At 41.1% G+C, this 25,878-nt stretch overlaps 1 protein-coding gene across 2 annotated transcripts in view; it reads left to right on the forward strand.

Annotated features, from left to right (window-relative positions):
- Window positions 1-25,878, forward strand: part of tmtc4 (transmembrane O-mannosyltransferase targeting cadherins 4) — a 46,851-nt gene that overhangs the window by 6,653 nt on the left and 14,320 nt on the right. Inside the window, exons 4-17 of one of the 2 annotated variants that reach the window (XM_060825843.1) lie at window positions 3,275-3,491; window positions 4,580-4,667; window positions 5,767-5,864; window positions 6,002-6,094; window positions 7,765-7,926; window positions 9,015-9,217; window positions 12,118-12,292; window positions 12,406-12,537; window positions 14,155-14,234; window positions 14,349-14,456; window positions 15,358-15,499; window positions 20,654-20,768; window positions 23,806-23,820; window positions 24,672-24,784. In XM_060825843.1, coding sequence (XP_060681826.1) covers window positions 3,275-3,491; window positions 4,580-4,667; window positions 5,767-5,864; window positions 6,002-6,094; window positions 7,765-7,926; window positions 9,015-9,217; window positions 12,118-12,292; window positions 12,406-12,537; window positions 14,155-14,234; window positions 14,349-14,456; window positions 15,358-15,499; window positions 20,654-20,768; window positions 23,806-23,820; window positions 24,672-24,784 — 1,741 coding nt within the window. The remainder of the gene's footprint in view (window positions 1-3,274; window positions 3,492-4,579; window positions 4,668-5,766; window positions 5,865-6,001; window positions 6,095-7,764; window positions 7,927-9,014; window positions 9,218-12,117; window positions 12,293-12,405; window positions 12,538-14,154; window positions 14,235-14,348; window positions 14,457-15,357; window positions 15,500-20,653; window positions 20,769-23,805; window positions 23,821-24,671; window positions 24,785-25,878) is intronic. The other variant, XM_060825844.1, reaches the window with a different exon arrangement.

Below are 25,878 nucleotides of genomic sequence, written 5' to 3' on the forward strand. Positions count from 1 at the left end.
TGTGCACCACCTCTGTGCTTGTACTGCAGATTGTGGAATAGAGAAGGAAAATCTTATGGTTGCAAGTGAAGTTCTTTATTCTGAAGGCCTGTATAAAGGCCAATGTTGTAGCAGTGTTTGGTTCATTACAGCATATTGCCCTTCTGTCTTTTACCGTATGTCTTTTGCTACTAATACAATTTTAAGGATTAGAGAACCGCTGAAGTTACAATTTTTTTTAAATCGAAGTGGGCTACAAAGTAATTAGGGTGTCATTAATTTTTGGAATTGTGTGCCCTCTGCCATGATGGGGAGCATTCAATGAGGCTGGAGGGTAGCCACTAGGAACCCGCCATCTTTTCACTTTTGCCCTGAAGGGGTTGGGGCTGGGGCTGATCCATGGAGAGTCTTCTTTATCCCAGCACCAATTGAGACCATCAAATGTGCAATTTAATGTCCATTGAAGGGATCTCATCCCAGGAGTAGGACAAAGTTTTGCTATAAGGGGAGCATGACAAGTAAGTCCTGTCAGAGTTACTTGTGGGCTCTTAGAGCTAGGGCTGGAGGTTCCCCAGCTTTATGGAGGAGAGGTTTGCTAGCAGCCACCTATTGTCTTTGCTGGCAAGCCTCTGACCTTTGTGGCTCACTTTGTGCCATCATTTGCATGTGCCTGGGCCTGTCCTCGAGATGAGGCTTTGGATAGCTGTTATACCAACAGCAGCCACTCCCTCTGCTGTGGCGCTGCTGAGTACAGAAGCACTGCTGGCCTCGAACAGGAAATGGGAGGGAGGGAGGGGGATTTTCTTCCAGGGGTCTTTGATCCCATGAAATGCCCAGTTAAGTGCCTGGAAGGTACAGATGTGGTGGGCCTTCCCAAGGTGAGGGTGCCGCTGGTTCTCCAACTGTTAATCAAGACCTCCGTCACATCTGCAAACTCTCTGCCTTGTTTCTTTACCGCAGCCATTATTTAACTTCATGTCCCGTACCATCTTCCCATGCCACACACTAGACCAACCCTTCACATGCTCACTTAATTCCTACACCATTTCACCCTCTTCTTCCTATGTCACTCCTTCCCTTTCCAGCCATTCTGACCACCCCTCCCCAATGTTTAGGGAGAGCTTTATTTTTTATTTTTTGATGGGGTTATCCTTGGAAACTCTGCTGTTTATTCGGGATAGCAATTGGTTAATTATATATTTTAAAATTTTATTGCAATCCTTGCGGACATGATTGTCAGGCACTGCCTACCAAATAAACCCACCAACTAGCCTCTCAATTGATCAACTAAAGCAGCACAGGCAGATAAAAAAAATTGTTATAGATTATAGATTAAATGACATCCAAGAGAAAAACAATGGGCCAATGACCTTCATCCGTACTATAAGTTCTGTAATACAGCACAGCCCCTTGCCTGTTATTTTCCTTTGTATGTTCAGGTAACAGTAGTAATTCGATGTCAAGGTGAACAGTCCAATCCTTGCATGGTGTGTATGTGAGATAGAGGTGTCAATTCGATTCACTTATCAAGGATTTTTCATATGGTCTCCACCAATATACATTGTCAGCTTACAGTAGCATTTGCAAGTCTCTAGTAAAAAGATTTGGGCCAGATTTTTGCTACTGAGGCCACTCAAGCAAGAAATTTGCCATCTCTCTATAAAGTTCCCCATCACAAGCAAGTCTTAAACATGGTTTGGTTGGAGTCAACAATGGATGCAAATGGAGAGGGCTGCAGACAAATAAAAATACAGAGGATGGCTAGTTAGTAGGCCCAGTCCTCACGCCCTAAGCTTGACATCACTATAAACCCCCTCAAACTACTTCTGTCGTCATTAACTCAGTATCCACAACAAGCAGGCCTTGAGAGCCATCTGGAAATGCATCAAATAAAAAAAACAATCTAAGAGTTTTCGCTAATGCAACTTGGTACAGAAAATCCTTTATTAAATTAATTAAGAGAGTTTAAATGCCTTCATTGTCAATCTGTTTTAAAAGCAAACAAGCTTTAATTCAATGACTACATCAAACATAGATAATCTTTTAATTGCTTCCCAAAACTGTCTCTCAAAAAAAGAACTCCGCCATCTGCTGAGATAAAGGTTTTCTGGGAGCTTTTAAAGCTGACCAAGAATTTATAATGGGCTCAGCTGTAATAATAGCCATTGGGAAACATCAATATTGATTTCTATTTAATCTGTAGGAGCATGTGCAAGTGGCTTTTCCTAAGCTAAGTCAATGGTTTCTCAATCGAAGCCACCCACTGTCCAATGTTTTATTTACCCTAATGGAGAGCTAGGGCCTGTTGCTTTAAAGGGTTGGGAATTTAAATAACTTGCTTTGTAACACCTAAACACTCCTGAAGTGTGAATATGATCTTTGTCTTCCTCTATCAATTCATGAATCGTACACAGTGAGTTCAGGTGCTTGGGGCATCAAAAAATGTCTTTTTATACACAGCACTGTTCTCAAATAACCCAGCATCTTTCTATTTTAAAGCTGTGAGATTCATGCAATGTCCCTTTCCCCTACCAGCGAAAATGGTATTAGCCAGAAATGAGTTTGAGATTTATTTAACTAGGTCCCACCCCACTATTTTTAAAGGTCTTCACATGCATCCTAACGCGACACACATTTGACCTCTCTGTATGTTATTATGCCATGGAGCACAATGTGGGTATGCTGATCCACTGGGATCTATGTGGATGCAGATCCAATGTCTTACTCCATATACAGTACAATCCTATATAATGCCAAGTGGCAAACCCTTTTTAAAATCTCTCAAACCTAGAACATTTAGAGGAACAAGGGCAGCAAGGGAAAATAAACACATTACTATTGCCCACCACCCTGACTTGTAATGATAATGTTGTTCCTTCCTTGACACTGGGTCAAATGTTGGAAATCCCTTTCTAGTGGCTCTATGGGTATACCTATCCCACATGTAATGTAATGGTTTAAGAAGGTAAATCTTCACTAACACATTGAGGATGATTAAGGATTGGCAACAAATTTGGCTTTGCCTGCGACAGCCACATCAGGTGAACGAATGAATGAATAAATAACTAAAAGTAATTTGCACATCTACTTACAAGTTATGTTGGCATAACTCCTCATTCCTGTGGTAGCTTCTGTAGTTGGGTTAGTAAGCGATATAAATGCAGTAAAGCAAGAAGAAAATAAGAAATGTAAAATTATGTAGAAACATTACATAAAATACAGAGCAGTGTCTAATTTGAATGCTGATTAAGCTCATGGTAATTTTTGGATCTGTCTATATTTTCATTTCTCTTAGGTTGAACTACCTGATAGCTGGAGGATTGCATCCAGTTGGCTTCCACGTGGTCAACATTGCACTTCACAGTGTGATCTCTGTAATGACTCTTGATGTCTTCTCGGTACTTCTAGGTGGTCTAGTACATGATGAGAAAGGGAGGCTGCTCAATAGGGCACCAAAAGCATCATTTCTAGCTGCACTGTTCTTTGCTGTGCATCCAGTACATACAGAGAGTGTAAGCAAATTATTTCAAAGTGGATTTTATAAATTTGTGGGAATTCATGGAGTATCATTTCTTTAAATCAAGACCTCGGTACAAGCTAGTTATGTCCAGCTATAGAAATGCACACTTCAGGCAAGCAGATTGTTTATGGAAATAAAAGGAGAGCCTAAATCTCTCATTCATCCAGTAGGGATGCTAATTTTCTAAGTACAGTAACCACTTGCTCTCACATAATGCCTTTATCACTGTAAAATATTCAAAGGTGCTTTCCAAGAAGATTATCAGATAGATTTTATCAGTGAGCTTTGTGAGATGTTAGGACAAGCTTGGTCCAACAGTTAGATTTTAAATAACAGGCTAAAGGTGAATGGAGACGTTGACAGATTCAGGGAGAATTAGAATCCCTACAGTGTGGAAACAGGCCATTTGGTCAAACAAGTCCACAACGACCCTCCGAAGAGTATCCCACCCAGACCCATTCCCCTATTACTCTACATTTCCCCTAACTAATGCTCCAAGCCCACGCATCCCTGAGCACTATGGGTGATTTATCACAGTCAGTTCACCTAACCTGTACATCTTTGGATTGTGGGAGGAAACCGAGCACCCGGAGGAAACCCCCGCAGACACGGGGACAATGTGCAAACTCCACTCAGACAGTTGCTCGAGGCAGCAATCAAATCCGGGTCCCTGGGGCTGAGGCAGTAATGCTAGCCACTGAGTCACCATGCCGCGGGAATTTGAAAGCTTCAAACACAAGGCACAGTCACCATTGGTGTATCAAATGAAGTGTAGGACGTACGAGACCAGAATTAGAGATCAGAGGATTGTAAGGATGGAGGAGGTTGAAGAGGTGGGGAGGGGCCTAAGAATGTAAACACGAGGGTGAGAATTTAAAATCGGAGGCATTGCCAGACTGGAAATTCCTGTTGGTCAGTGGGTACAGTGGTGTGAGTTACATACAGGCCATTGAACCTTTGGAGTAGGTTTGGCTAAAGGAGGGTAGGTGACGGGAAGCCAGACGAGAGTGTAATCTACATAAATTTACCTTCCAATGGTAATGAAGCACTCATTAGTTTTTCTTGATTCTTGTCTTCCAGGTTGCTGGGATTGTTGGCAGGGCAGATCTCCTCTGTGCTCTGTTCTTTCTATTGTCCTTCATCAGCTATTGTAAAGCCTTCAGAAAATGTATGTAGCCTGTTCAGAGATTGTATCTGTTCCAGAATACGTGTGTCACATAACAATGGCTAATCTGTTTACATGGTGATACCATTGAAGTTTATATTCATGGTAATTTTAACTTAGTGTCAGGCAGGAAACTGCTGGGATTTGATGGAAATACTGGCTTTTAGAAAATATTAATATCCATTAATAAAAAACCACTTTGGCTGGAGAGTAAAACCAGCTTTGCAATGTTTTACTTTGCTAAAGGAGTTATGTACAGAGGAACCTAGATTATCCGAAGGACACGGGCAGGGAGTATTTTGTTCAGTTAATTGAACGCTGGATAACATAGTTAGCCAAGCATCGGGACCTTGCGATCTTGTTTGAATAATCCGAAATTTGGTTAATCGAATCCTGCATAATCAAGATTCCTGTGAAGATGCTAGATTATTTATTATAATCATACATTTTTAAAAAATTTGCTTATGGTACGCAGGTGTCACTGGCTAGGCCAAAATTTCTTGTCCATTCCTAAATGACCTTAAAAAGGTGGAAGTAAGCTAATGCATTGAACTGCTGCAGTCCATGGTTGGTATGGAGGTCCACCCATAGAGTGGAGAGGGAGTGAGTCCCAGACTAACAATGGAGTACTAGCATTTTCATACAGCCACAACAAAGGAGCAGCAACATATTCCAAATCAGGATGGTATGTTGCTCGGAAGGGAACTTGCAGATAGTTTTTCCATGCATGTGCTGCCCTTGTCTTTCAAGGTGGTAGCGAACACAGGTTTGGAAAACGCTCTCTAAGGAGCCATGATGAGTTGTTGTTCGACAGCATCTTGTACACAGTACATGTTGATGTCACTGTGCATTGGTGATGGAGAGAGTGAATGTAAGAAGGTGGTGGATGGGGTGCCAATCAAGTGAACTGCTTTGTCCTGGATGAGGTCAAGCTGCTTGAGTGTCAGAGCTAAGCTCATTCAGTTTTGTTGTCAGGAGTTTTGTTGCACTCCTGACTTTTGCCCTGGAGATGGGTAGTTGATCTGTACTGTAATTACTTTTGGAAGACGTGTCAACTGCTACTTCAAAATTAAGACCAATTACTGCACTGCTTCTTTTTCAGATGATGCAGAAGGAGAGTTCTCTTTTTACTGGATCTTTGCCAGCTTGTTGCTTTGTGCAATAGCGATGCTTTGCAAGGAACAGGGTATCACAGTTCTGGTGAGAAAGTGTCACCGTTATTCAGTTGGGAAAATGCATGTTTATGCTTTGCTGGCTTTCAGTGTGTTTAAGTTGCTGTTGACAATTTGATAGCTCTATGCAGATTTATTTATCGCCTTGTATGTCTACACTTTCAGGGTGTTAATACAGTCTTTGATGCACTTGTGATCTGCAAAATGGATATCCTACAACTAGGCATGGCACTGTTACGGAAGCCCAAATTATCTGAGGTAAAACAATGCCTATGGATTAGCTTCTTATTTAACCCTAAACTGAGTCTGTATTCCTCTCCATCTCCAAACCTCTTCCTTCCACTTCCATAATATCATCAGTTTCCTTCCCTGCCTTAAATGATTTGCTGTTGAAACTTTTATCCATGTCTTCATTATCTCCAGACTTTATTATTCTAGTGTTCTATGACTGGCCACACAACTTCCAAGTTCAACTAAGATTTTGTTGCCATGTTCTTGCCTGCACTAAATTCCGTTTGTATGTCATCCCTGTGCTCAATGACCTTCAATGGCTCAGATCTGGCAATACTGGTTTTAAAATTTTCAATCTTCAGTCATCAACTCCCTCCATGGCTTTGACCCTCCCTATCTCTGTAACCATTTACACTTCTTGTTACCATGGAAAGGCTGCCAACATCATCAAAGATCCCTCCCACCCCAGTGATGCTGTCTGACAACCTTTTCCATCAGGCAGAAGATACAGACGCTTGAATGCACAAACCAATAGGTCAAGAACAGCTTCTTCCCTGCTGTTATTAGATTGCTCAATGCTCCTCTCTAAATTCAAATCATGTTGATCTTGCTGGTGTTGATCGTGTTTTGTGCACCTGTGCAACCATACCCTTGTATACCTCGCTCTTTCTAAGCAGCCTATAATCTGTATATATCCTTGTTTGCTATGATCTGTCTGTACTGTTCACAAAACAAACATTTCACTATACTTTGGTACATGTGACTACAATAAATCAGATCAAATCCAGCCCCTCTCCAATCTCTGCACTTGTCCAATTCTGGGTTATTACCACCCTCACCTTTAGTTATTCCACCATGTGAGGCATGCCCTCAGCTGTTTGGGTCTGAAGCTCTCAAATTCCCTCTCTGAACTCCTGCACTTCATTGTATGGGTAACTATAGTAAAATAATGCATATCTTTCTTTAAAATAACATTATAAAGGTACATTGTGTGAGGTCTTCAGTTCATTCATGTGGAAAGATCATTTGAAATGTTTAGAATGACTGGAATGACACTTCATTTGCCGAAACCCTCATGCTTTCATTACCTCTAAACTCAACCATGCCAAATTGCCCCTTGTTAGTCTCCCCTGTTTTACAATCCTGAACTTGAGTTCTTCCAAAACACTGCTGCATGTGCCTTAAATTGCAGCAAGTCGCAGTTTCCTATCGCCCCGATTATTCACTGGCCCACGTTCGCTTCCAATCACGCAATGTCTTGACTTTAAAATTCTCATCCTTTCTTCAAATTGCTCGAAGTTTTCATCCCTCCCCAACTGTATAACCTCCTCCAGCCTCACAATGACATATCCTTGCTTTTCTAATTCCAGCCTCTCGTGCATGCTTAAGTTTAATAACGTCATCATTGGTGACTGTGTCTTCACCCTGTTTGGCCCAGCGTCCTAATCCTCCCCAGCTGACTTTCCTTCAATAAGGCCCTGCTTAAGACCTACTTGTTTGACAAAGCTTTTCATCATTTAATGTAAAATCTTCTTAAGTGGATCAATGCCGCGTTTGCTTTCTAATGCTCCTGTGAAGTCCCTCAGAATATTTCATTCAAATATGTTCATTTAAATCTGCTGTCTTGGTATGTGGGCTGAAGTATGTTGCTACACTGATTTGTTTTATTTTTCTGTTATATTTTGCCTCGTCCTCAGATACTACTTCTGTGGAAAAGAGGGTTTTTTACACGCATTCTGCTGGTGGCATCTGGCGGGATTGCCCTTCTGTATGTCCGCTGGCGGATCATGGGCACAGGGCCCCCAGTTTTCACTGAAGTGGATAACCCAGCATCATTTGCAGATAATGCCCTTGTGCGGGTAAGATGGCAGTAATGCTTTTGAAAGAACTCTAATGATCAAAAATCAAATTGTTCACAGGCTAATGCATTTAACATTTAGAAATGTTTATGTTGTCATTTCAAAGTAACATGTACACAAGACAAATACTGTTATGGTGTTTATGTGGCACACAAGCCTCCTCCCACCTCTCCTCTCCGTTCATGAGTATATCCTTCTGTTCCTTTCTTGCTCTGAATTCCCTTTGAATGCATGCTGTTGTGATTTTTATATGATGTAAATTTTAACGTGTGCACTTCCTACTGCTTTTGTCAATCTTTTTTCAATTTGGAGAGAAAGTCTGATGTTGGAATTTACAGTAACCCTTCATAAACAGTGGCTAGGCCCCAACTGGGGTATTGTTTCCAATTTTGGGCACTGCATTTTAGAAAGATGTCAATGCTGAGGAGCGAGTGCAGAGAAGATTTACCAGAGTTTTACCAGGTATGATTTCAGTTATGTGTAGTGACAAGCTGTGGTTGATCTCTTTGGAGTAGAGAAAGTTAGAGATTCCACTGGCAGGCAGTTTGGTGACCAGAAAGCACAGTTTTTAAAGACATTGACACAAAATCCATAGGGGGATTTTTTTTTTTAAAAGTGGCAAGTTGTGATCTAGAATGCACTGCCTGAAAGGGCAGTAGAAGCAGATTCGGTAATAGCATTAATTTGGGAATTGGAGAAATACTTGAAAAGAAAAATGTTTGCAGAATAAAGATCAAGGGTGGTGGAACTAACTAGACACTTCTTACAAAAATCTGGTACGGGGAAAATGGGTCAAATGGTTGCTTCCCTGTACTGTTAGATTTTATGATGAGTTGCTCACAGTACCAGTTGTTCAGGTTTACTATCAAAATCACAAAATAACACTCCTTGCAGGTTTCTCACTGACACCCGATATATAAGACAAATGGTAATGATTTCAGTCTTACACTGGGTAAGTTAGCTTTGCTTCTGGTATAGAATATTGCTCTGTTATACAATCGATCTTCAACTATGTTAGCACTGGTAATGTAGAAATTCATTGTAATACTAAAGTCTAATGTTATGCTTGCTTTATTTTGTTTTATCAGGCCATTAATTATAATTACTACTACTCTTTGAGCACGTGGTTACTTGTCTGTCCCTGGTGGCTGTGCTTTGATTGGTCAATGGGCTGTTTACCTCTGATTAAATCAGTTGGAGACATTAGAATATTTGCCCCCCTCGTATTTTGGACCATCCTCATTGGGATAATATTTCAAGCTTTATTCTCCATGAACCCAGATGAAAAAAGGTAAGGTGTCTAGTTTTGATAGGTGTTTAGAGCTGCCAGTTGCAAAGTTTCCATGTGGTCGACCTGTTTGAATTTGAAGTCATGGTCAATGTTTCCTCTAATGTTTTATTATTCTGTGTGGTACATTCTTGATTTCTATAAGGCCTCCCTTGCAACTTAATCAAAGAGGGTTAAGGGGTAGCTTAATAGCGATATTGAGATCTGTGAAAAGCTTTGGTAGAATAATTAAGGAGGTAACAAATAAAAGCAGGAGGATCATTAACTGGAGGAACTCTGATGCAAGAAGATTTAGGAGAGATGAGGAATTTTGTTTAATGCAATGAGTTGTGATCTGGCATGCTCTTCCCGAAAGGAACCACATTCAGCCGTATCTTTCAAAAGGGTAAGAGTGGAAAAGATAATATTTGCAAGTCTTTGGAGTCTGAAAGTTAATACCGCTTCACTGCTCCAAGAGTCAGCATCAACAAGTGGACTGAATGGTCTCCTGTGTTGGATGATTTGCAAAACGAGGTAGGGCAAGTGGCTTGCCCTTAAGACCGATTCTTAACCTAGGTACTGGGTAGTACACAAGCAAATAGTCTTTGTTATGGTTTATATCGGTCTTCTGAAAGAAGTAATAAATAGAGAAATGCAAAGGAGAGAAGAATTTCAAAACAATTCTCTTTCTGTTGGCCCAAGTCTTATCAGAGAATTTCCACTTGGATATTGTATTGAATGTGCCAATTCTTGGATGACCATCATTCATTTGAAGGGGAATCTATACGTTCTTGAAATATTAATTACATAGAATTTATCGCAGACAAAAGCAGGTTTACTGCATTATTCAACCCATGTTGCTGTTTAAGCTCTACGCATTGCCTTCTCACCCTATCAAAGTCTCTTTCTATTCTTTTCTGCCTTGTGTTCAACTCGTCTCTTTAAATACATTGATAAAGTGTAGAACAGTACAGAACAGGAACAGCCCTTCAGCTCACAATGTTGTGCTGAACGTGACGTCGAATTAAACTAGTCTCATCTATCTGCCCTCTATTCCTTGCATATTCACGTGCTTACCCAAAGGTTCCTTAAACACCCCTAATATATTTGCCCCCACCATCATTCCTGGCAACATGTTTGACAACTCCTCTTCTCAGTGTAAAAAAAAAATTGCCCCTCACATTCCCTTTAACCCCCCCCCCCCCCCCGGACCTTAAATGCATCCCCCTCTAGTACTTGACATTTCAACTCTGGGAAAAGATTCTCATATCTCTGCATGTCATAATTTTATAGACTTCTATCAAGTCTCCTTTCAGCCTCAGCCGTTCCAGAAAAAACAATCCAAGTTTTGCTAGCCTCTCCTTATAGCTCATACCCTCCAATCCAGGCTGCATCCTGGTGAACCTCTCTAAAGCCTCCACAGCCTTCCTTAATGTGACGACCAGAATTGAACACAATACTTCTAAGTGTGGCCTAACCAAAGTCTTTTAAAACTGCAACATGACATCCTTAGACTTGTACTCAGTTCCCTAACCGATTAAGGCAAGCTTGCCACCCTATCTACTTGTGTAGCCACTTTCAGGGAGATATGAACTTGAATCCCAAGATCTCACTGTACATTAATGCAGTCCAGGGTCCTGCTATTAACTGTATACTTTTCCTTGACATTTGATCTCCCAAAGTGCAACATCTCACACTTACCCAGATTAAACACCATCTGCATTTCTCCAACCATATCTGCAACTGGTGTATATCCCTTTGTATCATCTGTAAATCCACCTCAACCCATGTTAGCAAGTTTCACAATCTCTCCACTCGTTAAAGAAAATTCCAGTTCAGCTATCTTTTCTTGAAGATGATCAAGATCTCCATAAATGCATTTGTAATTCACCTTCAATACTACTTGAGGAGAGAACTGCTGTTTGGATTTGTTGGTGACTATCTTGTACTTATGACCCTGACATAATCTCATCATTGAGGTGCTGTTCTTGAGTTCAACTTGGTCAATGATGCACTGATAGGTAGGGTGTTCTTCTTAAATATGTACTGAAAAAGCCATCACTTTCTGAACATTGATTTACAAGTAAAGTCTTCTGACTCTTGGGTAAGGGGAGATTACGAATATATCAGAAGCAATTAATGCTGTCATTCTTTGATAATGTATTCTCTAATCAACCTGTTCAGAGATGTTACTGCACACATTTGGAACAGGTGGGAGTTGAACTTGGGTCTGCTGGCTCAGAGGTAGGGACATTATCACCAATCCCTACAGTGCAGAAGCAGGCTATTTTGCCTACCAGGTCCACACCGACACTTAAAGAGTATCTAACACCCCCACCCTATTCCTGCAACCCTGCATTTCCTATGTTAATCCACCTAGCCTACACATTCCAGGACACAACAGGCAATTTAGCATGGTCAATCTGCCCAACCTGAACATTTTTGGTAGCCATGATGTGGAGGTACTGGTGTGGAACTGGGGTGGACAAAGTCGGAAGTCACGCAATACCAGCTTATAGTTCAACAGGTGTATTTGAAATCACAAGTTTTCAGACCACTGCCCGTTCATCAGGTGAAGTCACATGGGGAGAACGTGCAAACTCCACACAGATAGATACCCAAGGGTGGAATTGAACCCACATCCCTGGCGCTGTGATGCAATAGTATTAACCAGTGAGCCACCATGCCAGTATCCTTGGTATCATTGTTCTTTATTAAATCTTGTGACTCGTGTTGTGAACCACTTAATAAGATTAGATTGGGTGTGTTTGTGTGTGTGTTTGTGTGTGTGTGTGTGTATGTATGTATGTATGGGTGAGAGAAAGAGATGACTTAATTTTATGGTAACATGCATCTCTCGCTAGAGAATTTCTCAACTGGGTTATCTAAATTCATGCACAATCGTTTTTGGATACATTTTACAGAATCCTTGCCTCTGGAATCACACTTCTGGTCATCCCCTTCCTTCCTGCATCAAACATTTTCTTCCGAGTAGGGTTTGTGATTGCAGAGCGGGTAATCTATCTCTCCAGCGCTGGCTATTGCATGCTCTTGTCTTATGGCATTTGCATCTTGTCAAGGCATGGCAGGAGATTCAAGGTAGGCACAAACGTTTTATGTTTCCATCCCTGTATTAACTTGTTATCATGAAAATAAAAGCCTGAAGTAGATTTTGAAGCACTGTCTTTAATTCTTGCTCTGATTTTCTTTAGAACATCATCTCTCTTGCGGTAGCAGGCTTGGTAATTCTGAATATTATGCAGTGTATCCGGCGCAGTTGCCATTGGAGAACAGAAGAAGATCTTTTCACAAGTGCATTATCTGTATGTCCCTTCAATGCTAAAGTAAGCATGTATACTTATTTGGAGAAAAGAAACTAAATGCAAATGTTCAATAAATATTCATTTAAATAAGTTGTAATGGAAGATAATGATTTGACTGCAGGCATAGAAAGTACTGTAAGCAGATTTGCAAATTATACTAAACAGGTGGCAACGTAAATTGCAATGAAGAAATAAACATTTTACAAATGGATATGGATAGGTCAGTGAATAGGTCAAATTTGGCAGATGAAACTTAACATGGATAAGTGTGAGGTTATCCGTTTTGGTTGGAGGAACCAGCAACGTATAATCTAAATGGACAGAAACTTCAGAGTGCTTTGATGCAGAGGGATCTACTGTCCTTGTACTTGAATCGCAGAAACCTAGCATGCAGGTTCGGTGGGTAATGAGGAAGGTAAATGGAATTTTGGCATTTATTGCTAAAGGAGTAGAATACAAAAGTCGGGAAGTGTTGCTGCAACCATACAAGCCTTTAGTGAGACCTCACCTCAAGTATTGTATACAATTTTCCTTACAACTGAAGGAAGGATGTAGTTGTTTTGGAGGCAGTACAGAGAACATTCCCTAGATTGATTCCAGAGGTGAGGAGTTCGCTTTGCGAAGCGAGATTAAGCAGTTTAGACCTGTACCCTCGAGCTGAGAAGAATGAAAGCAGATCTAATTGAGATATGTAACTTGCTAAAAGGAATTACAAAGTAGATACACAGAAGATGTTTCCTCATGGAGCAATCTGGAACGGGAGGTCATATTTTTCGGATAAGGAGTAACAGATTTAAAACAGATGAGGAGAAATTATTTCTGTCCAAAGGTTGAGAGTCTGTGGAATTTACTACACCAGAGTTTAAAGGATGCTGAGACATTGTCCATCTCCTCCTTAAATTTACTCAGATTTTTAATTAATAATGGGTTAAAGGAGGGGGGGCGGTTATGGAAAGTAGACAGGAAAGTGGAGCTGAGGTCAGGGTGACATCAGCAATGATTGTATTAAATGGCCAATTGAGAGGCTGAATTGCCTATTCCTGCTCCTAGCTCTTATGTTCTAATTTGCTGACTAAATTATGAATAAATTTTTTCTGAGAGGTTGTATTTAATTTACTTGGCAATATAATGTTGACAATGTGTTGGCTGTGGAATAAAATATTTGATTTTCTATGATACCTTTCACAGCATCAGGACTTTAAATACTTTACAGTCAATGAAGTACTTTTCAGAGTATTGTCAGTGTTCTGATGTAGAAAATACTATATCTGTTTTATGCACAGCACCCCTTGCAAACAGGAATCTGATTACAACCACATAATCTGCTTCCAAGTGATATTGGTTGAAAGGTTAAATATTGGTGAGAATGCCAGGGTGCACTGCCCTGCGCTGCTTCAAAATAGTGCTGCAAATCTTTTGTATCGACCTGAGAGGAAATCCTGAGTTTGACACCTTGTGTTGTCTTTCGGTCCCCCAATAGTGCAGAGTCGGCCTTGATTTAGTGCTCAAGTCACAACCTGCTGACTTAGAGGTGAGAAAGTTGTCAACTAAGCCATGGCTAATGCTGGTCACTATGTCTTTGAACTGGATTATACAGCCTTGTAATTCAGTACTGATGATAGCATTCCTTTTGTGCAGGTACACTACAATGTTGGCAAAAATCTAGCTGACCGAGGAAAAGAAATATCTGCAATCCAGTACTATAGAGAAGCTGTCAGGTATTCTTCCATCTCACTCTATTTGTTATTTTATATTGTTGAAGGTGCACAGTAACTCTTTAATTAGAAAGAATTTTATTTGTGGTGGAAATTTCGGAAACCTTTATTTTTCAGACTCAACCCAAAGTATGTCCATGCTATGAACAATCTCGGAAACATCCTTAAGGAAAGGAAGGAATTACATGAAGCAGAGGAGTTGCTTTCCAGAGCTGTAGCCATTCAGTACGTCTCAATTTGTGTGTAATTTGAGGGGAAACCGAAAACTCGAGGTCATAATGACAAGATAGTCGCTAAATACTGTGATAAGTAATTCATGAGATACCTCATTACTCAGTAAGTGCTGAGAATGTGGAACTCACTGCTGCCACAGGATAGTTTTATCCATAAAACACTTGAAGCTAGATGAACACAGGGAGGAAAGGGATATAATTTTATACATAAAGATTTGGAGTACTTCCTGATTTACTAGGTGCCATTTCGGTTCCCTCATCAATATTCCTACCTGAGAGCAGGTGCAACAGTGGTTCACAAGGTTCATTTTTGGAATGAGGCAATTATTGTTTGTGGAGAGATTGATTAGACTAGGTCCACATTCTCCAGCTTAGTCAAGGAGACTTGAGCTGATTTAAGCACGTAAAATGGTTAAGAGACTTGACAGTGTGGATGTGCAGAAGGCTGTGTCCCTGTGACTAGACCATTGGACCATAGTGTCAGAATACTGGCAATATTGGCAATTTAAGTCTGAGATGAGTAAAATTTAATCGAATGAAAGGCTTGTGAATCTTTAGAACTCTCTACCTCAGGGAGCAATTGATTTTCAGTCATTGAATGTATTGAAATCAGTGATGGTGATTATGAGATGTTAAGGGAATTGACGGATAATGGGATGATGCGGGACGGTATAGCAGGAGTAGATCATCCGTGATGTTATTTAAAATCAACTGAGGGGGGCAGATGGCTGACTCCAGGTTCTATTTGATGTTCTTGTGCAAATGGGAAGAGGCTGATGTGAAGGATAAATGCCAGTAAAGACTACTGGAACTGAAAGGCATGTTTCTGAGCTGTACATTCTATATCACGCAGTTGTGCAGTACTTTGTTCTCACTTTCTTCTCAATGAACAGACCTGATTTTGCTGCTGCCTGGATGAATTTAGGAATTGTGCAGAACAGTTTGAACAAATTCGAAGAAGCTGAAAGGAGTTACTGGACAGCAATAAAATACAGAAAAAAATATCCAGACTGCTACTACAATCTAGGACGTTTGGTAAGTCTGTGTGATACCTGGTAACAGTGATCTGAATTTGAAAATAATGAAGCAACTTTCTGTTTGTTGGAAATACAATGTAGATTTATTTACAGGAAAATATGTTCGTTATTTATGCATGTGGCCATAATAAAATGAGCAAAACAATGGGGATGGTGGAAATCTGGAACAAAGACAAACTGTCCTGGAACTAACCAACTGATCAGACAATTTCAGTGTCAAGACCTGAAATAATCACTGTCTGTCTCCATAGATGGGATGGTGCAATGGCACAGTGGTTACCACTGCTTCTTCATAGGGACAGGGTGGACTGGCCATGGTATCTGTGAGGTTGCGGGGATAGAATCAGGGGCCTAGATCAGGGTGGGATGCTCTTTGGAGGGTCGGTGCAGACTTGATGGGCTGAATGGCCTCTTACTGCACTGTCGGGATTCTATGATTCTAGATGCTACCAGATCTGTGTATTTCCAGATAATTGTGTCTGTAAATATAAGACAGTCATTAATTAATCTAACAAGGAATTCAAGGGAAATCTGTTTTATTGAGAGAGTAATGAGAATGTGGAACTTGCTATGGTATATACAGACAGGTCTTGACCAGTAGATGCAGTCTATCAGGAGGGTCTATCAGCTCACATTTGGTGATCCCCCAGGAAGGGTAAGAGAGGTAGGCAGCTAGTGCAGGGGTCTTTTGTGGGTATACCCGATTCAAAAAGGTATGCTGTTTTGGAAAATGTAGGGGGTGATGGATTCTCAGGGGAACGTAGCACGAACAGCCAAGTTTCTGGTGTTGAGACTGGCTCTAATGCAACGAGGGGTACGTTGGCTTCCAAGAGATCAATTGTGTTAGGGGATTCTGTAGTCAGAGGTACAGACAGATGTTTCTATGGCCAACAGAGAAAAAGCAGAATGATGTGTTGTTTCCCTGGTGCCAGGATTAAGGATGTCTGAGAGGGTGCAGAATGTTCTCACAGGGGAGGGGCCCAGCAGGAGGTCATTGTCAACATTGAGAGGGAAAAGGTTGAGACCCTGAAGGGAGATTACACAGAGTTAGGCAGAAATTTAAAAAGGAGGTCCTCAAGGGTAGTAATATCTGGATTACTCCCAGTGCTACGAGCTAGTGAGGGCAGGAATAGGAAGAAAGAGCAGATGAATGCATGGCTGAGGAGCTGGTGTATGGGAGAAGGATTCACATTTTTGGATCATTGGAATCTCTTTTGGGGTAGAAGTGACCTGTACAAGAAGGACGGATTGCACCTAAATTGGAAGGGGACTAATATACTGGCGGGGAATTTGCTAGAACTGCTTGGGAGGATTTAAACTGGTTAGGTGGGGGGGTGGGACCCAGGGAGATAGTGAGGAAAGAGATCGATCTGAGACGGGTACAGCTGAGAACAAAAGTGAGTCAAACAGTCAGGGCAGGCAGGGACAAGGTAGGACTAATAAATTAAAGTGCATTTATTTCAATGCAAGGGGCCTAACAGAGAAGGCAGATGAATTCAGCATGGTTAGGAACATGGGCTGGGATATCATAGCAATTACGGAAACATGGCTTGGGGATGTGCAGGACTGGCAGCTTAATGTTCCAGGATACAAATGCTACAGGAAGGATAGAAAGGGAGGCAAGAGAGGAGGAGGAATGGCGTTTTTGATAAGGGATGGCATTACAGCTGTGCTGAGGGAGGGTAGTCCCGGAAATACATCCAGGGAGGTTACTTGGGTGGAACTGAGAAATAAGAAAGGGATGATCACCTTATTGGGATTGTATTATAGATCCGGCCCCCCCCCCCCCCAATAGTCAGAGGGAAATTGAGAAACAAACTTGTAAGGAGATCTCAGCTATCTGTAAGAATAATAGGGTAGTTATGGTAGGGAATTTTAACTTTCCAAACATCGACTGGGGCTGCCATAGTGTTAAAGGTTTAGATGAGAGGAATTTCTTAAGTGTGTACAAGACAATTTTCTGATTCAGTATGTGGATGTACCTAGTAGAGAAGGTGCACAACTTGACCTACTCTTGGGAAATAAGGCAGGGCAGATGACTGAGGTGTCAGTGGGCAAGCATTTTGGGGCCAGTGACCATAATTCTATTCGTTTTAAAATAGTGATGGAAAAGGATAGACATTTTTAAAAGGTGAAGTTCTAAATTGGAGAAAGGCCAATTTTGACGCTATTAGGCAAGAATTTTCGAAAGCTGATTGGAGGTAGATGTTCGCAGGTAAAGGGATGGTGGGAAAATGGGAAGCCTTCAGAAATGAGATAACAAGAGTCCAGAGAGAGTATATTCCTGTCAGGGTGAAAGGGAAAGCTGTAGGTATAGGGAATTCTGGATGACTAAAGAAATCGAGGGTTTGGTGAAGAAAAAGAAGGAAGCATATGTCAGACAGGATAGATCGAGTGAATCCTTAGAGTATAAAGAAAGTAGGAGTATACTTAAGAGGGAAATGAGGGCAAAACGGGGACATGAGATAGCTTTGGCAAATAGAATTGAGGAGAATCCAAAGGGTTTTTACAAAATATATTAAGAACAAAAGGGTAACTAGGGAGAGAATAGGGCCCCTCAAAGATCAACAAGGCAGCCTTTGTGTGGAGCCACAGAAAATGGGGGAGATACTAAATGAATATTTTCCATCAATATTTACTGTGGAAAAGGATATGGAAGATACAGACTGTAGGGAAATAGATGGTGACATCTTGCAAAATGTCCAGATTACAGAGGAGGAAGTGCTGGATGTCTTGAAATGGTAAAAGATGGATAAGTCCCCAGGACCTGATCCGGTGTACCTGAGAACTCTGTGGGAAGCTAGGGAAGTGATTGCTGAGCCTCTTGCTGAAATATTTGTATCATCGATAGTCACAGGTGAGGTGCCGGAAGACTGGGGGTTGGCAAACGTGGTGCCACTGTTTAAGAAGGGCAGTAAAGGCAAGCCGGGGAACTATAGACCAGTGAGCCTGAACTCAGTGGTGGGCAAGTTGTTGGAGGGAATCCTGAGGGACAGGATGTACATGTATTTGGAAAGGCAAGGACTGATTCGGGATAGTCAACATGGCATTGTGCGTGGGAAATCATGTCTCACAAACTTGATTGAGTTTTTGAAGAAATAACGAAGAAGATTGATGAGGGCAGAACAGTAGATGTGACCTATATGGACTTCAGTAAGGCATTCGACAAGGTTCCCCATGGGAGACTGATGAGCAAGGTTAGATCTCATGGAATACAGAGAGAACTAGCCATTTGGATACAGAACTGGCTCAAAGGTAGAAGACAGAGGGTAGTGGTTGAGGGTTGCTTTTCAGACTGGAGACCTTGTGACCAGTGGAGTGCCACAAGGATCGGTGCTGGGTCAACTACTTTTTATCATTTATGTAAATGATTTGGATGTGAGCATAAGAGGTAGAGTTAGTATGCAGATGACACCAAAATTGGAGGTGCAGTGGATAGTGAAGAAGGTTATCTCAGATTGCAATGGGACCTTGATCAGATGGGCAAATGGGCTGGAGGAATGGTAGATGGAGTTTAATTTAGATAAGTGCGAGGTGCTGCATTTTGGAAAAGCAAACCTAAGCAGGACTTATACACTTAATGGTAAGGTCCTAGGGAGTGTTGCTGAACAAAGAGACCTTGAAGTGCAGGTTCATAGCTCCTTGAAAGTAGAGTTGCAGGTAAATAGGATGATGAAGAAGGTGTTTGGTATGCTTTCCTTTATTGGTCAGAATTTTGAGTACAGGAGTTGGGAGGTCATGTTGCAGCTGTACAGGACTTTGGTTAGGCCACTGTTGGAATATTGCGTGCAATTCTGGTCTCCTTCTTATCAGAAAGATGTTGTGAAACTTGAAAGGGTTCAGGAAAGATTTACAAGGATGTTGCCAGGATTGGAGGATCTGAGCTACAGAGAGCAGCTGAACAGGCTGGGGCTGTTTTCCCTGGAGCGTCGGAGGCTGAGGGGTGACCTTATAGAGGTTTATAAAATTATGAGGGGCATGGATAGAATAAATAGACAAAGTCTTTTCCCTGGGGTCAGGGAGGAGAAAGCGAGGACTGCAGATGCTGGAGATCAGAGCTGAAAATGTGTTGCTGGAAAAGCGCAGCAGGTCAGCCCTTCCTGAAGAAGGGCTCATGCCCGAAATGTCACTTCTCCTGCCCTTTGGATGCTGCCTGACCTGCTGCGCTTTTCCAGCAATACATTTTCAGCCCTGGGGTCGGGGTGTCCAGAACTAGAGGGCACAGGTTAGGGTGAGAGGGGAAAGATATAAAAGAGAACTGAGAGGCAACTTTTTCACACAGAGGGTGATACATGGATGGAATGTGGTGGAGGCTGGTAGAATTACACCATTATAAGAGGCATTTGGATGGGTATATGAATAGGAAGGGTTTGGAGGGATTTGGGCCGGGTGCTGGCAGGTGGGACTAGATTGGGCTGGGATATCTGGTCGGCATGGACGGGTTGGACCGAAAGGTCTGTTTCCATGCTGTACATCTCTATGACTCTGTGACATCCTTAAAAGTGTTTCTGTTGTTTCTGGGAGTCTCTTGCCAAAACTGTGCTGTGAGTGGAGCGGTTGCTACAGGAGTCTGGTTTGAGGCATGTGAATGACTTGGCTTGTCCATCAGAGCATGATTTAGTACCTCAATGCTGGGCAGGTTGACTTGAAAGTGGAAGGTGTTGTTGAAGTATCTGGAAATACTAGGCCAATTCTGCTGCCAAATACAGGTAGACAGCCCTTTATCCAAAATCCGAAGGCTTTTTCATGAGGTCATTATCTCATTAATAAGGTTGTTTGGCGTGCAAACGGTGAACCCAACTCCACACCTACTCGATACATGTCAGTCAGATGTGACATTGGCTGGGGGGGGTGGTCCAGCACTGGCAAGCCTCAAGTCTGTCTCAGGGCCCGTAGTACTCACTGTGAGTCTGCTGTTCAGTAAGGTTTTTTTATTTTAACGGTTGAGCTGTCACTTATTCCGAAATTCAAAAAATTCGGAATTCGGAAAACCAGTTGATCTCAAGTGTTTTGGATAAAGGATTGTGTACCTGTACTAACACCCGAGTGATAAATCCTCAGTGTATTCCAAAACCGTGAAGCTTTGTGGAAATGTCACCTTATTGATCAGTTTTATTTTTCTGCTGTTTTCAAATCTTTCATTTCCTTTTAGTATGCAGATCTGCACCGTACTGCAGAAGCTTTGAATGCATGGCGGAATGCTACACTTCTCAAACCTAACCACAGCCTAGCTTGGAATAACTTGATCATATTACTTGATAATACAGGTAACAGGTTGTATTCTTTATTTGTATAATTGTGCTTACTCTCTTTTATAGAAATTAGCTAGTTGAGTTTAAAGTAGCATCAAGTATTTTGAGTTATGCAGTTCAGATGCTTTAAGTTTCGGGTAATTTCTTTTCTGTTTAGCTTTAATGGATGAAATTTCAAAGGTTACTTGTCTTTGTCCTTGGGATCTTAGATTAGATTAGATTACTTACAGTGTGGAAACAGGCCCTTCGGCCCAACAAGTCCACACCGACCCGCCGAAGCGCAACCCACCCATACCCCTACATTTACCCCTTACCTAACACTACGGGCAATTTAACGTGGCCAATTCACCTAACCTGCACATTTTTGGACTGTGGGAGGAAACCGGAGCACCCGGAGGAAACCCACGCAGACACAGGGAGAATGTGCAAACTCCACACAGTCAGTCGCCTGAGGAATTGAACCCGGGTCTCTGGTGCTGTGAGGCAGCAGTGCTAACCACTGTGCTGCTGTGCCGCCCACAAACATCTATTTTGAAGCAGTTGTTGCAAACTAAGTTAATACTCCAAATTGTGACCTTTATCAACCAGAATGACAAGGCCAACAGACATGGAATGCCACCATCTGCAAATCCCCCTCCAAGCCATACATCGTCCTTACTTGGTAATATATTGCTGTTCCTTCACTGTCACTGGAATAAGATCCGAGAATGCCTTCCTAACGGCACTGTGGGTTACTGAGACCATGTTTACTGCAGCTCATCTCCTCAAAGCCAATGAAAGATGAGCAGTGAATGCTGGCCTATGATGCTACAACAGAGCATAAATTTGTAAAAAACAATAATACATTTAGCACAGGCTAAGAATGTTGGCTACAGCTTTGTAATCTTGCCCAGTTCAATGCTACATTTAAATGGTGTATCTTTGCATGACAGATTAAATAAAACTCAGACCGGCAGACATTCACAAGCAAGGGCTCTAGCTAGGTGCAACAGGGCAGAACAAAATACTTTACAAAAAATACCTGTAAATGGCACTCTGAAATAACCGCTATGCTTGAATTACACTCTGCATGAACACTTTGTTGTACTTTGCATTCTTATCACCATATAGAGTCATACAGCATGGAAACAAACCCTTCAGTCCAACCAGTCCACGCTGACTGTAATCCCAAACTAAACCATTCCCACCTGCTTGCTCTTGGCTCATATTCCTCCAAGCCTTTCCTATTCATGTCCTTATCCCAATGTTTTTTTAAAAGTCGGAAGTGTACCTGCATCCACAATTTTCTTCAGCAGTTCATTTCGCACACAAACCACTCTATGTTTAAAAAAAACAAGGACCCCTTTAAATCTTTATTTTTCTCATCATAAAAATGTGCCCTCTAGTTTTGAACTCCCCCACTCTAGGGAAAAAGTCCTTGTCATTCACCTTATCTATGCCCCTCATGATTTTATAAACCTCACCACAGTCCTCCATCTCTTCTGCTCCCAGTCTATTATTAAATCTCAAACCTTCCATTCCCAACTTTGTGCCAAATTCTATCTAAATGGTAAAGTTTCTTGCAATGGTTTACTGATTCATATTGCTGGGAAATTGCAAATTGTTTCAAGATAGGAATTTAGTTTGGCAGGGATGGAGTATTTATCACTGTTTACTTGGAATTTCGAGGGATGCTTTTGTTGTCAATACCTGAAGAGCAAACCAGTGCATCCAATGGGAATCACAGTGTGGAGGCTGCAGTATTGTGAAGTGGGAAAATCTTAGGTCTTACAGCAGATGATCATAAGCCTGAAAGATCTACAACACAATTTCCATTGAGTGCTTGAGGCATTTGTATACAATCATTGCTCCGAGGGGGTTAACAGAAAAGAATGAATTGCATTTATGTAGTGCCTTTGGCTAGGATGTTGTAAACATCAACAAAGTATTTTTGATGTCTGGTTACTGTTATAATGTAGGAAGTATGGTGGCCAATTTGCGGACAGCGAACGCCCATAAACGGCAGAGAGCTAATGGTGATGTTGCTTGAGGGATAATGCATAATTTGGAGCATTGCTGCTCTATCTGTTCCCAGTGTTTAGAGTAAAAAGTGAGGTCTGCAGATGCTGGAGATCAGAGCTGAAAATGTGTTGCTGGTTAAAGCACAGCAGGCCAGGCAGCATCCAAGGAACAGGAAATTCGACGTTTCGGGCCAGAGCCCTTCATCAGGAATGAGGAGAGTGTGCCAGGCAGGCTAAGATAAAAGGTAGGGAGGAGGGACTTGGGGGAGGGGCGATGGAGATGTGATAAGTGGAAGGAGGTCAAGGTGAGGGTGATAGGCCGGAGTGGGGTGGGGGCGGAGAGGTCAGGAAGAAGATTGCAGGTTAGGAGGGCGGTGCTGAGTTCGAGGGAATCGACTGAGACAAGGTGGGGGGAGGGGAAATGAGTTGCCTACATCAGATGTCCTGGAATATTAAGAAGGCTTGTGGTTTCCACAATGCAGGAGAAAGTGAGGTCTGCAGATGCTGGAGTATCAGAGCCGAAAATGTGTTGCTGGAAAAACGCAGCAGGTCAGGCAGCTTCCAAGGAACAGGAATAAGCCCTTCCTGATGAAGGGCTTATGCCCGAAACGTCAAATTTCCTGTTCCTTGGATGCTGCCTGACCTGCTGCGCTTTTCCAGCAACACATTTTCAACTCTGTTTCCACAATGCAGGCATGTTGTTCTATTATAAAATGTAATTTAACACCTTTTTACCCATTGTACCTGAACAACTCTTTTAAAGAGTTACCAATTAACCCCTGTTCCCCTGCTCTTTCCCAAGAGCCCTGTAATTTTTGTTCCTTTTTGGAGATATAACCAAAATCCATTGAATTTCTTTCTACTGCAGTTTCAGGAAGTACATTCCAACTCAATATTTGCTGCATAAAGTCAGTCCTCCTGTTCCCCTGGCGTTTTTTTTTGTTGCCAATTTCCTTATGTCTGCATCCTTTAGTTAACTGACTGTCTTGCTAATGAAAATGGCTTCTCTTTGTTGATCAAGACACTTAATAACATTAAATGCCACTTTGCAGGAAAGGCACCATCAGGTAAGCATAATATTTTTTTTAAAAGTTGAAATGGAGAAATAATATATTACCCAGTGAATTTACTAAAAACTGTTTTCAAGATGTACACTGTTAAGTTAATCAGTAGTTTAATTCAGATGCTGTAAACTGCATGTGGAATTTCTGCTTTGGGTGCATTGAGCAATTCAGACACAAATTCTTTCCCCCTGACATTTTCTCTCAAACCTATTTATATCTTGGTAAATGCAAAATCTCTCATAATCCAGCTCATTCAGGCAACATTTTTAAAATAATTTTAGATTTAGTTTTGCTTTTGAAAGTAGTCCTGGACATGTTCTAGAGTGGTAACTTGGTGCAGTTTGATTAAAATGTTTATCGCAAAAAAAATTAAGTCTATAAAGTCCACCACCTGAATGTTATCTGATTTTAATTTGCTAAATTGACTTTTGAAAATTTTACAGAACCGTTATCTACTTAGACTGGATGTAGTAGGCAACTCCTTTTGTAAATTTCATAAAACGTTCATTCAAAATCTTTCCTAATGTTCCTTATCAGTGCAAAAAGATCCAGTTTAATCTTGGGAGCCACCTCAAATGCTCACAATTGACACAAACTTGTCCTGACAATGAATTCATCCTAAGGGCATGGCTAGATTTCATTTTTAATTGAGTGCTAATGATTGTAGAAGTTTGATTTGTGTGGAAAATATTTAACTTTTAAAATTCTACAATTCTTTTCTGGAAGTTACACTGATTTTGAGTGAATTTCATTGCAAAGAAACCAGTGCAGGTGAGTGGAAACTCTACCATAGATGGAACTGCTCCAAATAACTGTTGTTTTAATATCTAAACCAATGCTGTTTTACAAACTAGGTAACTTAGCACAAGCTGAAGCAGTTGGAAAAGAAGCCCTTAAGTTACTACCCAGTGATCATACAATCATGTTTTCATTTGCAAATGTACTCGGTAAATTGAAAAAATACAAGGTGGGTTGTTATAAGTTGCGAATTTCGTACCGGTTTATTTTTTAAAGTATATCTAAGACTCACATAATTGTGTATGTAAAGCATAGTACTTTTTATTCTGTCTTCAAGACATCAAGTAAGTGGAGCTACAGGAGAGAAAATCTTAAAATTCAGTCAAATAATCATGAACAAAATGATGTCTTGATTTTTCATTTTGCATAAAAATCACTCTTTGCTAGCACAATTGGCGATAGCTGGCCAGCCAGGGACATTAAATCATTCGATTGAGTGAAACGTCACTGGTGAGAAATGGTCTCCATTTTGAACATGGCATGCTTTGGCTGAATGCATCTGAGTTAGAAGGTTCTGGTTTCGCACCCTACTCTGGAGTCAAAATCCAGGTTGGCACTCCCAGTGTAATACTGTTCAAGTGCTGTAAGGTTAAAGAGACATCATTTCAGAAGGGCTGCCAACTTTTCCCCAGTGACCTGACCAATATTAAACCCTCAACCATTTGGTTGTTATCATATTGTTGTTGGTGGGACCTTCCTGTGTGTAAATTGGCTGCCAAGTTTCTGACATTATAACAAAGCCAACACTTCAAAGGTACTTGCTTGTGTAATGAGAAAACCAATCTCTTTAAAATGAAGGTGCCCTTGGAAGCAGCGATCATAATACAATTGAATTTTAAATACATTTTCAACTAGAGAAGATTAGATCTGAACTTAACTGCCCTTATTAAATGTTTAAAATTATGAAGACATGAAAACAAAGCTAATTAAAGTGAAGCAAATTAGAAGTAGGTTAATAGAGATGCAGTGTCAGACATTTAAGGGAATGTTTAAATGGGGTACATTTTAATTTTAAAAAAGAAAAATTCCAAAGGGAGGAGCCACTATCTGTAGTTAATTTTTTGTTAAAAGTTCAAGATAGTAACAATTTTTTTTTAAAAGTATCATTTCGCAAAGGTGGATGGCAAATCAGAAGATTGGTCAGGATATAAAAAACAGCAAAGACCCACTAAAGTCAACAAGGATGGAAAAAATGTAATAGAAGAGAAAACTAGCAAAAAAAAATGTGAAATCAGAAAGCAAGAGTTTCCATAGATAATGTTT

Source organism: Hemiscyllium ocellatum, chromosome 6, assembly GCF_020745735.1.
Source record: "Hemiscyllium ocellatum isolate sHemOce1 chromosome 6, sHemOce1.pat.X.cur, whole genome shotgun sequence".
NCBI classification, from domain to species: domain Eukaryota; kingdom Metazoa; phylum Chordata; class Chondrichthyes; order Orectolobiformes; family Hemiscylliidae; genus Hemiscyllium; species Hemiscyllium ocellatum.